The 15,900-nt window shown below is 41.8% G+C and overlaps 1 protein-coding gene across 3 annotated transcripts in view; it reads right to left on the reverse strand.

Moving 5' to 3' along the window:
- LOC126470293 (uncharacterized) overlaps nucleotides 1-15,900 on the reverse strand; it is a 602,478-nt gene that overhangs the window by 362,412 nt on the left and 224,166 nt on the right. Inside the window, exon 4 of one of the 3 annotated variants that reach the window (XM_050098048.1) lies at nucleotides 2,262-2,435. The exons of the other annotated variants lie outside the window; for them this stretch is intronic. Coding sequence (XP_049954005.1) covers nucleotides 2,333-2,435 — 103 coding nt within the window. The 3' untranslated portion in view covers nucleotides 2,262-2,332. Of the gene's footprint in view, nucleotides 1-2,261; nucleotides 2,436-15,900 lie in introns of those variants that run through there. 3 annotated transcript variants of the gene reach the window in all.

Consider the following 15,900-nt stretch of genomic DNA (forward strand, 5'->3'; position numbering starts at 1 on the left):
CGTATATCTCGCGAAGAGACCATGAGGATAAAATCAGAGAGATTAGAGCCCACACAGAGGCATACCGACAATCCTTCTTTCCACGAACAATACGAGAATGGAATAGAAGGGAGAACCGATAGAGGTACTCAAGGTACCCTCCGCCACACACCGTCAGGTGGCTTGCGGAGTATGGATGTAGATGTAGATGTAGATTGATCCGTAGTATAGCCCAAGATCGACGCTCCGTTGAAAGATGCTAATTTACCTATGAGCTGGCGAAGCCAACGGATGTAATATTGAGACACGAATTTGAGCTACGTTTACCTTTCATGCAGGTATTTAGAAGACAGCAGTCAGTTATCACAAATACAAATACTGATAGTCTCACATCCCTCTAGGTCTTTGTTTCAGTTACATCTTACGTGCCGTACAGTTACTTTGTTTGCTATGGCGAATACATTGTTCACTCTTGCGAGTACGGTCACTGCCTTTTGCCAATACATAGCGGATTGCACATCTCAATTGAAGTGAGAGTGTGACAGTATTCCTTCGAGTCTTGCTGCGAAACACAACGTGCTCTGCTTTCTCGTACGCTGTGTAGAATCAGTAGCTAACACGTCCCTTGTAATACTATATTTATTTTATTGGGGAATCCATAGATAATATAACAATGTAGGTATATATGCATGAATGTATGTATGTTCCATCTCTCCTCTTAAACCAGTGGACCGATTTCAACCAAACTTGGTATACATATCTCTTATCGATTGGTAACAATTGCTATGGGGGTAAGAACCGCCCACTTTTCAGAGGGGTGAGGGTTAAAATGCATTGTAGCCTACGGCACACGAATACCCACACTTTATTCATCCAGTATTTAAGAATTAGAGCATTTAGTGACTTGCAACAAACATTAAAAATAATTTCAAACCTTTACGAAACGTTTTCTCGCTGACAAACCCCACAAAATCATGAAAGGAAAAAGTTTTATAGCTCACTTTTTCGCAGTTCATGCAGTAAAACTGCCACATGAACCATAACGTTTTAATTCATTACTTCTTTTCTACTAACAGTACTAACGACCCATTTTGTAGACGGTATTCACATATACCACTCAACGTACCAGCAAAATTATATCACCGTACTACAGTTAGAGCAGGACGTCAAATACTGAAACGAGTGGAAAACTGCCGCATCATGCATGGCATTTAAATTTAATACTTCTTTCCTACTAATTATAATCGCAACACATTTCGCAGAGAGTATCCACATATGCCGCTGAATGCACCAGTAAAATTATGTCATTGTACGACACATAGTTCTGGAGGTAAGACTTCGTTAACATTGAGCTGCGTGAAACTGAAAGTGCAGGGCGAAATTCTCTAGAGATACAGGTGAAATATGTGTACATCATCAGAAGAAAATCTTGAGTAAAACTCATTCTCACCAAACACTGAATAATAGACTAATCGAAAATAAATTTGTGTGGAAAATTATTAATATATGTGAAATAAATTTGACATGTTGCCACAGAGCAAATTGACCCCACCATCCTACTTTGTATGTATTATATTTCATGTATTAAGGTCTATATATTATTTTCGCTAACATTTTTGCAAAATTCTCGCGTCAAAGTTGTTACGTTAAGCACACAACATGCAAATTATCAAAATGGTAGATACAAATTCCCTCCATAAAACTTCGTTATTCAGATCATTCAGTTCGTTGTCCTGGATTCAGTGAGCTAATTAATTTCATCAGGAACAATGGCCAACAAAAGTTGCAATTATAAAATTTCGTACATTCAGCCATCGGGAAAATCTTATGAGATAATTGGTAAATTCAGAAGGAAAGACCATTTCAAAATTAAAGAGATATTTTTCTTATTTTCAGTAAAGTGTTTTCGCTAACCCATACTTTATTAGTTTAAAAGCTATTCCTAATTAAAAATTTCACCAGGTTCAAACTTCAAGTGTCGGTTTAGCTAAACTACTTTAATTTTCTGTGGTCTGTTGCTGTACTTCTGATCGCCTGATTTTTCTGAATCCACTGACATCCATATTAAGGAGCAAAACTCCCTAATTAGAAATTACTAAATTTTAGCATCCGAAATGAATCCTACGGTCGTAAACCCGCGATTCCCATTGCGTAGGCGTAGTAAATTAGTACTGCGCATTTTAATAAATACTGCTCATGATACATAATACACAAATAAAATGTGATCAAAAGATCAATATGCAATAAAATATGAACTTCCTGGCCTATAGTATTTGTAAACCATTGTAAATTAACGAAGTTCAGTCATATTCTGGAGCGAGTCCTTTATAAGACCAACACTCGCGTTTCAGTCTTACTTTATTTTTCGTTCAGACTTGCAACCGCCTACATACAGGGCTAATCTTGCGTCTGTTCCTAGCCTTGCCTCTGGAACGTTTTGAGTTGCATCCCCGTGCCTGCAAACCAGGCTGAGACAACTTGTTTTACAATAATGAGCAAAAGACAATCAAAATATGTGTTGGATCATTTGAACAATGTTTGTGACTTATCATAGTTCTGTGACTTTTTATTCATAATTGCGTGTTGTAATGGTACTTGAATTACGTAACCATTACGGCACCTCACCTCAACCTCTCGATACCAGCAATATTCTACTGTGTTTCTGTAAAACAGTTAACATATTTCTGTGACAACATTCAGATTTGATTTCATTAATGTAGAGGTACTTCGGTACATCGATATGTATATATTGCAATGATATTATTCTTATGTGTATTCTTTCTTTTGTCACTGTGATGGCTCTGAGCACTATGAGACTCAACTGCTGAGGTCATTAGTCCCCTAGAACTTAGAACTAGTTAAACCTAACTAACCTAAGGACATCACAAACATCCATGCCCGATGCAGGATTCGAACCTGCGACTGCAGCGCCTTTAACCGCACGGCCACTTCGGCCGGCTGTCACTATGATCTTTGACGTACTTGTAACTCTGATTTTTGGGCGCGTAAGCGGTTATTAGAGAGTCAAGTTTTGGTCGTCATGTTAAAAAGACGCAAATTGTAGTCAGTTTATGAAATGTGAAATTTAACAGTCAGGAAGATATTTTCAAGTATGTTTTATATTGTGACGTGATGTTTTGGAACGAGTTACGTGACATTGCAACAAAGTAATAAAAAGAAGTGTAACTTAAATTCGGAGTGCTGATTACTTTTTTGCATCACCATTGTCCTAACTTGCAAAAGTTTAATCTTCAAGAATGGCTTATGAAACACATCTATAAAACTTTTGAATATCGCAGAATAACACCTAGGCCTCTTTGCATCCGAGCTTGGAATCATCGCTACCTAGATTTTCGACGATTGGGCCATGAGTTCACAACGAGACCAGCGTGGGAAACACGAAAAGATGAGTGCCTAGTTTATCCATTATTTCAAGAAATGACTTTATTAACTATGCTCTAATGCCACATAATATAACTTTCTTGTTGCCCGAAAATGCAATATTTAGCAGCGTGAGCAACACAACAATTATAATTAATTTTTGACCTTTGTTCTGGTAGGGTTGTTAGAGTGTGAAGCGCCGGCCGGTGTGGCCAAGCGGTTCTAGGAATTTGTCTGGAACCACGCGACCGCTACGGTCGCAGGTTCGAATCCTGCCTCGGGCATGGATGTGTGTGATGTCCTTAGGTTAGTTAGGTTTAAGTAGTTCTAAGTTCTAGGGGACTGTTGACCTCAGATGTTACGTCCCATAGTACTCAGAGCCATTTGAACCATTTTTGTGTTCAGTTCATCTGCACAGTGTGAAATTTTACTTTTGAAGAAATAAGAATTATCATGTTCTTCACGTGTCCGAACTAACTACCTGTTCATAAAAGTTAGAGACTGTAAGAGATCTGGTCATCACCGGTAGGATCTTAAGAACGTGATTGAAGACTGGTAAACTTCCAATTTAGAACTTGAAAAGAAGCGTCTGGCTATTCATTTTAAGGATAAGTCCTACTGTAGCAGTTACCGGTGGTGATCAAAGAAACTGCGCAGTTACCAAGGCTTATTCCGTAGCAGGTTGGACTAATTGTGGGTAAGTGGGAAAGCCACGGATAAAAAGCTCATCCTAAATCCCTGGAACGATTTCAATCAGATGTGGCACACATATTAGTTACGATCTGGAATGAAGTACGCCGCGTGGGACTGGCCGAGCGTTCTTAGGCGCTGCAGTGATGGACTGTGCGGTTGGTCCTGGCGGAGGTTCGAGTCCTCCCTCGGGCATGGGTGTGTGTGTGTTTGTCCTTAGGATAATTTAGGTTAAGTAGTGTGTAAGCTTAGGGACTGATGACCATAGCAGTTAAGTCCCATAAGATTTCACACACATTTGAACATTTTTTTGAATGAAGTACTGAGGGGTAAGGTCTACCAGCTTCCTACTTGGGTGGGAGAGAGAACGGACGGGGAGAAGATTGACAGACAGGAGGACGCGATGGACACAAATGGGGGGGAGGGGAGGGAAGGAGGAGATGGACAGCGAAAGGAAAGAGGGAGTGAAGGACAAAGAGCCGAAGAAGAGATGGGCGTAGAGAAGCAGCAGAAGGAGATGGACAGAGAGAGAGGGGAGGAGGAAATGGACAGAGAAAGGGAATAGGAGGAGATGGACAGGGAGAGGGGAGGAGGAGATGGACAGAGAGAGGGGGAAGGAAGAGAAGGACAAACACAAGATTGAAATAAATATATACGAGGGCAATGCCGGGTACTCAGCTAGTTAAACTACGAATTGCCCGCATCTCGTGGTCGTGCTGTAGCGTTCTCGCTTCCCACGCCCGGGTTCAGGGGTTCGATTCCCGGCGGTGTCAGGGATTTTCTCTGCCTCGTGATGGCTGGGTGTTGTGTGCTGTCCTCAGGTTCGTTAGGTTTAAGTAGTTCTAAGTTCTAGGGGACTGATGACCATAGATGTTAAGTCCCATAGGGCTCAGAGCCATTTGAACCATTTTGAAACTACGAATTAAAATAAACAATCCGTCGTTATGAATACGTCAGACTGCTGAAACAGCTTTTGAGTTTAGTAGAGCCTCTGCGTCGAGTATATTATGTGGGTAAAATGGAAAAAAAAGGCTACACGTTAACTGTCTGTTCGTCGCAAAATGTTGTATTGATCGGCTGTTCAGATATTTTCATGCGGAGCTGCAACGCAGCGCAATCCTCACAGCAGTAGGGTTGGAGGGTATAGCAGTTGCACGTTAAATGGATCGGGAAGGCGATATTGAGCAGTAGCCTGGATCATTACCGTACACTTAGAATCGAACGCTACCGTACTCTGAAGTATGCGTTTTACTTTCAGCGGGAAGCAGATGACGTAACAACAAAGCCGAAAGAACGCATGGTACAACATTGACTTCTGCATTAAAAATCACTTCAAACAGTAAACTCTTCTTCCTTTGCCCACCAAAAAGTAATGATGAAGCTTTTTACATCAGCCACATCGGAATCTAACTCTTGGTTCAAGAATCATGAAAGAAGGTTGTGTACATGGAAGAATCCTGGAGATACTAGAAGGTATCAGATAGATTATATAATGGTAAGACAGAGATTTAGGAACCAGGTTTTAAATTGTAAGACATTTCCAGGGGCAGATGTGGACTCTGACCACAATCTATTGGTTATGAACTGTAGATTAAAACTGAAGAAACTGCAAAAAGGTGTGAATTTAAGGAGATGGAACCTGGATAAACTAAGAGAACCAGAGGTTGTACAGAGTTTCAGGGAGAGCATAAGGGAACAATTGACAGGAATGGGGGAAAGAAGTACAGTAGAAGAAGAATGGGTAGCTCTGAGGGATGAAGTAGTGAAAGCAGCAGAGGATCAAGTAGGTAAAAAGACGAGGGCTAGTAGAACTCCTTGGGTAACAGAAGAAATATTGAACTTAATTGATGAAAGGAGAAAATATAAAAATGCAGTAAATGAAGCAGGCAAAAAGGAATACAGACGTCTCAAAAATGAGAGTGCAAAATGGCTAAGCAGGGATGGCTAGAGGACAAATGAAAGGATGTAGAGGCTTACCTCACTAGGGGTAAGATAGATACTGCCTACAGGAAAATTAAAGAGACCTTTGGAGAAAAGAGAATCACTCGTATGAATATCAAGCTTGGAAAACCAGTTCTAAGCAAAGAAGGGAAAGCAGAAAGGTGGAAGGAGTATATAGAGGGTCTATACAAGGGCGACGTACTTGAGGACAATATTATGGAAATGGAAGAGGATGTAGATGAAGATGAAATGGGAGATACTATACTGCGTGGAGAGTTTGACAGAGCACTGAAAGACCTGAGTCGATACAAGGCCCCGGGAGTAGACAACATTCCATTAGAACTACTGACGGCCTTGGGAGAGCCAGTCCTGACAAAACTCTACCATCTGGTGAGCAAGATGTATGAGACAGGCGAAATACCCTCAGACTTCAAGAAGAATATAATAATTTCAATCCCAAAGAAAGCAGGTGTTGACAGATGTGAAAATTACCGAACTATCAGTTTAATAAGTCACAGCTGCAAAATACTAACGCAAATTCTTTACAGACAAATGGAAAAACTGGTAGAAGGCGACCTCGGGGAAGATCAGTTTGGATTCCGTAGAAATGTTGGAATACGTGAGGCAGTACTGACCTTACGACTTATCTTAGAAGAAAGATTAAGGAAAGGAAAACCTACGTTTCTAGAATTTGTAGACTTAGAGAAAGCTTTTGACAATGTTGATTGGAATACTCTCTTTCAAATTATAAAGGTGGCAGGGGTAAAATACAGGGAGCGAAAGGCTATTTACAATTTGTACAGAAACCAGATGGTAGTTATAAGAGTCGAGGGGAATGAAAGGGAAGCAGTGGTTGGGAAGGGAGTGAGATAGGGTTGTAGCCTCTCCACGATGTTATTCAATCTGTATATTGAGCAAGCAGTAAAGGAAACAAAAGAAAAATTCTGAGTAGGTATTAAAATCCATGGAGAAGAAATAAAAACTTTGAGGTTCGCCGATGACATTGTAATTCTATTAGAGACAGCAAAGGACTTGGAAGAGCAGTTGAATGGAATGGACAGTGTCTTGAAAGGAGGATATAAGATGAACATCAACAAAGGCAAAACGAGGATGTGGTCGAATTATGTCGGATGATGCTGAAGGAATTAGATTAGGAAATGAGACACTTAAAGTAGTAAAGGAGTTTTGCTATTTGGGGAGCAAAATAACTGATGTCGGTCAAAGTAGAGAGGATATAAAATGTAGACTGGCAATGACAAGGAAAGCGTTTCTGAAGAAGAGAAATTTGTTAACATCGAGTATAGATTTAAGTATCAGGAAGTCGTTTCTGAAAGTATTTGTATGGAGTGTAGCCATGTATGGAAGTGAAACATGGACGATAAATAGTTTGGACAAGAAGAGAATACAAGCTTTCGAAATGTGGTGCTACAGAAGAATGCTGAAGATTAGATGGGTGGATCACATAACTAATGATGAAGTACTCAATAGAATTGGGGAGAAGAGGAGTATGTGGCACAACTTGACAAAAAGAAGGGACCGGTTAGTAGGACATGTTCTGAGGCATCAAGGGATCACAAATTTAGCATTGGAGGGCAGCGTGGAGGGTAAAAATCGTAGAGGGACACCAAGAGATGAATACACTAAGCAGATTCAGAAGGATGTGGGTTGCAGGAAGTACTGGGAGATGAAGAAGCTTGCACAGGATAGAGTAGCATGGAGAGCTGCATCAAACCAGTCTCAGGACTGAAGACCACAACAACAACAACAACAACAACATCGGAATCGTCTACCTTCGTGTTCCGTGCTACAGCACAACTTTTGTTTTGTTCGGATGTATGGAACCATACTACTAACAGCTTGGTGCTAATATTGAAATGGTCTATACAGAGAAAATACGATATAAAGAGTTCAAACAACGACTTAAGATTATTTTCTAGTATCCATATATGCACAATACATAAGCTAAGATTTTTAACATTATAACCGACTGTAGACAAAAGACGTTGGGACTGAGCCGTGCCGGCTCGTATCGATTGATCGATCGGGGCGGCATGGTGTGTTCTTTGGGCTCGGCCGTTTGACGTGGCTTATGGCAGCGACGGGCGTGTGGCGCTAGGGAGGGACAGCCGGGAGAGCCTCGCTGCGCTAGGGAATCTGGGGGACGCGTGGTTAGCAGGCCAGGGCACGACGCGGAGGTTGTGGTGTGTTTGACACGTTTACAAGACCGAACCTGGTTTGTAGTGTGGGAACTGGATTCGGCCACATTACCCGAATCGAGTCGTGCGGCCCTGATTTGGATCTCTAAAGTATTTCATAAAAGATTTGATGAGAATTGCTTGTCATGTTTTTGGTGGGCATATTATACTGATCCTTTCTTCCCAAGTATCGGCACCATGACTGGAAACTGTTGTCTTGCCAACCAAAAGGTTCCCTCTACTTAGTGCTGTTTAAGTAAACACGTGTTATTGTGTTTGGTTAAAGCTTTATCTGGGTTTGTGATGTGATACAGTCCGAGTAAGGGAGGTTTATTAATTGGTACGATTGCTATTCGGAGTGACGGACGGTATAAGCCAGTATGGTGAAACTGTGATATTTTTCCTGGTACACTGAGCTGTGTGGACGTTATTATAATTGGTTCAAAGCACAGGCATAACATTGAATCTGTACGTTCAAAAATGGCTCTGAGCACTATGGGACTTAACATCGGAGGTCATGAGCCCCCTAGAACTTAGAACTACTTAAACCTAACTAACCTAAGGACATCAGACACATCCATGTCCGAGGCAGGATTCGAACCTGCGACCGTAGCGGTCGCGCGGTTCCAGACTGAAGCGCCTAGAACCGCTTGGCCACACCGGCCGGCAATCTGTGCGTTCTGTGTTATCTAACTGCATTACTGGTTCACTCGTAAAAAGTGAAATGGTAGTCTTACTTGACTGTTTAAGTTTATCAGTATCCTGTTAAGGGGTAATTTAAATGAGCTCCTCAGTTTCAGTGAGCATATGTTAACCTACTAGTGTAGTTTAAATTCCTAAGCTGACTTGGTATTATGCTATTCGTCCACGTCCTTTACGGTTACGTCAAGGGCATTAGTTATTGATTCACCCGTGACTATTTTATTTCAATGTTCGTGAAATAGGCTATTATTTTATACATCGTAGTTATTTTACGTTTGAGGAATTAATGTTTGCCGTTCCCCTCCCTCCCCCCCCCCCCCCCACCCGCCCCTTTCTCTGAAATTGTGTAGTAGCACGGCCTCTAAGATAAGACCTTTTTTCAGTGTCTTATATTGTACTGTGTTTAGCACCCTGTCTAGCTTGCCCGCTTGCTGTGGGTTCTGTGTCTAGTCCCCTCTGGTCTGGGTCCAGTGCCCCCCCCCCCCCCCCTCTCTTTCTGCTACTTGACTTATCTCGTGCCTATGTGACGTCACCTGCTTCGAAAATCTGTCACGAAGGGGTGTATCTGTTTGTGTTTTATTTTTAAAAAATTGTGAAATCCATGATTGGTTAAACTTTAACTCATTATTGTAGTCTCCTTTTGCGAGTTTTACTGTGTACAGAATTTAATTAACTTCCGAATCACTTAATGCCTGTTTAAAGACAAAAATGTGTGTGAAATCTTATGAGACTAAACTGCTAAGGTCATCAGTCCCTAAGCTTACACACTACTTAACCTAAATTATCCTAAGGACAAACACACACACCCATCCCCGAGGGAGGACTCTAACCTCCACCGGGACCAACCGCACAGTCCATGACTGAAGCGGCTAATCCCACGCGGCGCCTGTTTAAAGATTAATGTTGTTAACGACATCTTGGGTTGTCGGGTGTTCTGCCGGATATCAGCGTCGTACTTGCACGATATTTCGGTCACGTAGCTCGAGACCTTCATCAGGTGCGACCTGAGACTGTCTCAGGTCGCACCTGATGAAGGTCTCGAGCTACGTGACCGAAATATCGTGCAAGTACGACGCTGATATCCGGCAGAACACCCGACAACCCAAGATGTCATTAGATAGCCGGGAAAGCCTGAAGAGTTACATTAATGTTGTTGTTTGAATAGGGCGCTTGCCCGTACTTGTAAGGATTCTTTGCTAACTTAGCTTATCACAAAAATTTTAAAGATAAAATTTTATTTCCTAAAGGAAACTTTTAATAAAAGTGTTGTTGTTATAAACTGTGAATGTTGCTTAGGTGGCCCGGCCCTCCCGCTCAACAGCAATTGCCTGATTAGGGTGGATTGACCACCACAGGGACTTCAGAAAGTACTCTCATGTCATCCCACATTGAGGCCAATGCACAACTAGAGAATTCATGTTCCTGATTTCATGCAGACACTTTTGCCGCGGTACGGATAACAGATGTAGCACAGTGTACTACCGATGTGGTGCGGAGACCGAAAAAGTACTCCAAACTCGAAGTATGCTAGACAGTACGATTCTTGTAGGCAAAACATCTGAACTGCACATAGATTCACCTTGAAATGGTGCCAGCAATTTGACCAATGCCGAACATTTGTGGATGATGCTGATCTGGCGTATAGTCCAAATGTTGCACCATGAGATTTCCGTCTTTTCGGCAAGCTGGAAGAAAGTCTGCGGGGAAAAGGGGGGGGGGGGAGGGAGGAAAGATTTTCCAACGATGAGGAAGTTCACGCAGCGGTTCTCTAATAGCTTCGAGCGAGAGATATGGCGCAGTGGTTAGGACACTGGACTCACATTGGCGTGGACGAGGGTTCAAATCCCCGTCCGATCATCCAGATGTAGGCTTCTCATGATTTCCCCTAAATCGCGTAACCGAATGTTAGGACGATGTCTTTAAAAATGTCACGGCCAGTTCCCTTCCCCAACTTTTACCAATTCGAGCAAGTGCTCCATCTCTAACTACCTTGTTGTCGATGGTAGGTTAAAGACTACTCCTCATGCCTTTCATCGCGTGGTCTCTTGACCCAAATTATTGTGCAACATTCAACAAAAGTTACTTGCCATAATAATGTTCACTTACTTTTTGAAGTCACCTTGTAGAATATCAAACTGCTGCACTTAATTAATACATCTGTCCTACTTGCGAATGTAGACTTGGTTGAAGAGAATGCAGAGACGGTTACACATAGAGGTGGCAACATTTTGTGAACTATTGATATATCGACTTTTTTTGTAAGTTGTCTTAGTTATATTGATTCTGACGACGTGCCTGATTTGAAATATCGATTTTCTATAAATCAGATTTTTTATGTGTAGATTGGTTCTTATTTTAATGAAAAAAATTATATCTGAACCAGGACTGTGTTGGTATTTTTAAGCTTGTCGTGTGAGTGTAACAACAATGGTGATTTGCAGTTTGTCCAGAAAGTTGTTTTAGTGTCATAAAAATACATTTTAGCACATTCATTGTTTTTAAATTAAAAATATATAGAGCTGGTTAGTTACACTAAATATCTATATTAGTACAGATATAATACAAAAACTTTTTGTTTTAAATTGAAAAGCCTTTTTGTTTTTTAAATGACAAACGTCAACACACTGGCAATTCTCCATCGACTATCGGATGTCAAGAACTTCACATCCGAGATCGTTGCCGGATCACGCGACCCTTTCCGCTAGACACCAAACCGGAGTGCCGCCTTCCGCACACTACAGAGTAACAAATGAACAGAGAATGGATGTTGGCAGCAGACATCACATCAAGGAGAGATGCCGCATCCGCAGTGTCTATTGGTAACATCCTTGGAGTCCATTAAGGTAACACGTGGCCACTTGCTTATTGGTTGGGGCCTCTCATCGTTTAAATTGGTAAATCGCTGCTTGAATGAAGAGGACCCGCTAGAACTCTTATTAAATGATCTCGCTAGCATATACGGCGACATTATACGGTACCAACCCTGTATCGCAATATGGGAACCATTTTTTTTTACGACGACATACCTGCATAAAATACTCTCGGAGCTCTTTTCGAATCAAATTCGAATTAAAATGCAAGATATCGACTATAGCCTACATCGTCTTCGTCATGGACTGCTGAATGCATTCGTGCTGCCAGAGATCTTGTGGATGTATGTGACATTAGTTCTGGCACGGATTCATGGTTCCGTTCTGAGGGGGTCACAGTTTTTCAGTGTCTATTTAAACTACCATCCTCCCACCATACAGAAAATATAAATTGCCAACCACCCTCGCATTTAACATGGCATATGTGCCTAGAATTTTAATAATAATAGCAATAAAACATATGAATTAATACATTTCTTCTGCTTTTTTTGTTGTGGAGGAGTGAGGGGGGGGGGGGAGGGGCAGTGTCTGATCCCTCTCAAATATGTGCCTATACCAGCCTCGTCCTTTCGAAGGTAAACAAGGTGGCGAATTTTTATGCATTCCCTCAAAACCCAACGCTATCACTGTTCCAGTCGCAAATAGTTCGTGGGAAGAACGATTGCCGGTAAGTCTTCTTGTGGGCTCAAAATTCTCTAATTTTATCTTCATGGTCTTTTCACGAGGTGTACGTGGGGGAAAGCAATATATTGTTTTACTCTTCTCTACGATCTCGGAACTTTGACAATAATCCACACCGTGACGCAGAACGCCACTCTTGCAACCTCCGCCAATGGAGGTGGTTGATAATCACTGTGACGCTGTCGTGATTACTAAATGAACTTGTAGAGAACTGCACCGCTCTTCTTTGGATCTTCTCTATTTCCGCTATCAGTCCTATACGGTGCAGATCCCATGCAGACGAGCAATATTCAGGCGTTGGTCGAAAGAGTGTTTTGTAAGCTACTGCCTTTGTTGAGGGACTACATTTCCCCTAGGACTCTCCCAATGAGTCTCAGTCTGGCATCTGCATTACTCGCGATTAATTTTATGTGGCTGCTCATTTTAAATCGCTCCTAATCGTACTCCTAGATATGGAAGTAACTGCTACCAGTGATTGTTCTACAGTTGTGTAATCATACAACGAAGGGTCTTTCTGTCTATGCATTCGCGATGCTTTACATTTATGTCGAGTGTCAATTTGGGATTCCCCGCAGCAAGAACTGACCCTCTGCAGGTATACCTGCATTTCGCTATAGTTTTCTAGCCTCGCGACTTCTCTGTATACAACGCCATCATCCGCTAAAAGCCTCATCGAACTTCCGCCATTATCTTACAAGTCATTTATATATACTGTAAAAGTAATGGTACTGTAACACTCCCCTGGGGCACGCCGGGAGTAACTTTTACGTCTGAAGACTTCTCCCGGTTCGGAATGACATGCTGTTCTGTTTACTAGAAACTCTTCAATCCGTCTGAAGACTTCTCCCGGTTCGGAATGACATGCTGTTCTGTTTACTAGAAACTCTTCAATCCAATCACATCAGTTGGTCTTACATTCAGTACGCTGGTATTTTGCTCATTAGGTGGCAGTGTGGAATTGTATCGAATGCCTTCCGGAAGTCAAGCAACACGGCATCCACCTGGGTGCTAGTATCTACTGCTCTCTGGGTCTCGTGGGTAAACGGTGCCAGCTAGATTCCAAAGACTTCGGAACGCATGTTGGTTCCCTCAGAGAATATTTTCGGCCACCAGAAATGTCATAATACGCGAGCATAAAACATGTTCCAAAATTCTGCAACTGACCGACGTCAAAGATATAGGCCCACAGTATTGTGCGTCTGTTCGAAGATCCTTCTTGAAAACTTGAATGACCTGCGCTTTTTTCAGTCTTCAGCTACACTTCGCAAGGAGCAAATTCTTTGCATTTTTAATGAAAGGCGTTGTAATAAGATGTCGCTGAAACGTGTACACAAAATCCACACTACTTTTGAAAGGCACCTGCCTGTACTAACGCTGCAGTAATATTTCAAATTTACAGATCACACCAGTACACGAGAAAAGAAACACAAATAATCCGCCGACTTATAGATAGACATCATTGACATCGAATTCTAGTAGGATTTTGGAACATATAATGTGTTCCAACATTATGAAATACTTCGAAGAACGGTATTTATTGATACATAACAAGCATCGATTCAGAAAATCTCGATATTTTGAAACACTAACGGCTCTTTATTCACACGAAGTAATGAATGCTATCCTAGATCTGACACAGTTCCTTACAAGCAGCTGCTAATCAAATTGCGTGCCTATGGAGTATGGTAACAGTTGTGAGATAGCAGGATGATGAGCTTAGCGTTTGGTTTTCTTAAACATTTACTCTGCATCTGCTAAAGAGGATGCCTATTCTACGTTTGTCCGTCACCTTCTGGAATATTGCTGCCCGGTATGGGAGCCTTACCAAATAGCACTGGAGGAGGGCATCGAAAAATTTCAAAGAAAGGCAGCTTGTTATGTATTATCACGAAACAGAGGTGAGAGTGTCACTGATATGATATGCGATCTGCCGTTTGTCGTTATGGCGAAATCTTTTCATGAAATTTCAAATATCAACTTTCTCTTCCAAATGAAAAAAAAATTGTTGACTCTCACCTACACAGGGAGAAATGACTATCATAATAAAATACGATAAATCAGAACTCCCACAGGATTTAAATGTTCGTTTTTCCGACGTGCTATCACAGAGCAGATCGGTTGAATAATAGTCTAAGAGTGGCTGACTAAATATTTAGGTGATCTGGAGGAATACAGGATGCGAAATATAGTTCACAGAGCTGCTACCTCTGTCAGAAACATGGCTCTAATCCGGGTGGACATCGTATTGATCGATGGCAGACACGTCATTGTGTGCAGATTTAACTCTTTGCCAGATTTCATCCAGCGGTTTGCGTGTGGTGGCGTTCCAGTCACTCGTTATCCCATTAGCGTATGAGTGGCTGAGACCCATAACAGCCTAAAGCACACCGTCGTTGGACCCATATGGAAGCGATCCAAGAGAGATCTGCGAGGCAGCTTTTCCTGGATGCTCATATATACAATGTGTACCTAGAGCACAGATAATTCTGGCTAACCATAGAATCAACAGATATCAGGACAATGCCTACATACTACAATATCTAAATCGACGATGGTGTGCTTTAAGTCCTTGCGGTTCTCAGGGCCTGATGGGTTTTTAGTGGGTGTGAGATCTGGAGAACTTGCTGCAAAGGGAAACAGTCGAAGACCGTATCGCATTATCTTGTTGAAAGGTAACGTCAGTGACATGTAAACCTACCCAAGTAATACACTTCGATTTTGATCAGCTTTGAATTTGTTGTAGTGTAGAGCAAAACAAGGGACACAGTTTTTTTTATATGTGTCCATACGGCCGTTAAGAGGGTGAAACACCCCCTCAGAAAACTGAGTTTAATATTTCTGAATGAATACTGTTGAAAAGATAACACATATGAAAAAAAACTACAAATAAAGATTCTATGGTTTTTGATGTGCTTTCCAATGGCGCATCTAGATTTGTCGGAAAAGTAATTTTTTTCGAAATTCGCTCTGCCCCAATACTTTGTTTTCTGACATGAGACTAATAACAAAACGTGTGGAATCGCTCATATCAAATTCAGTCATATATTATGAAGTGGTATTCCAAAGACGGGTTTTGTGGTGTCACCGCCAGACACCACACTTGCTAGGTGGTAACCTTTAAATCGGCCGCGGTTCGTTAGTATACGTCGGACCCGCGTGTCGCCACTATCAGTGATTGCAGACCGAGCGCCGCCACACGGCAGGTCTAGAGAGACTTCCTAGCACACGCCCCAGTTGTACAACCGACTTTGCTAGCGATGGTTCACTGACAAAATACGCTCTCATTTGTCGAGACGATAGTTGGCATGGCCTTCAGCTACGTCGTTTGCTGCGACCTAGCAAGGCGCCATTACCAGTTACTATTGATACAGTAATCATGTGCCGTCAAGAGCGACGCTCATCCTTGGTGGATTAAATTAAGTATTCCACCAGCTACGTCCGTTTTTCTGAAGTCTAAATTC

This window comes from Schistocerca serialis, chromosome 3 (genome assembly GCF_023864345.2).
Source record: "Schistocerca serialis cubense isolate TAMUIC-IGC-003099 chromosome 3, iqSchSeri2.2, whole genome shotgun sequence".
Lineage (NCBI taxonomy): Eukaryota > Metazoa > Arthropoda > Insecta > Orthoptera > Acrididae > Schistocerca > Schistocerca serialis.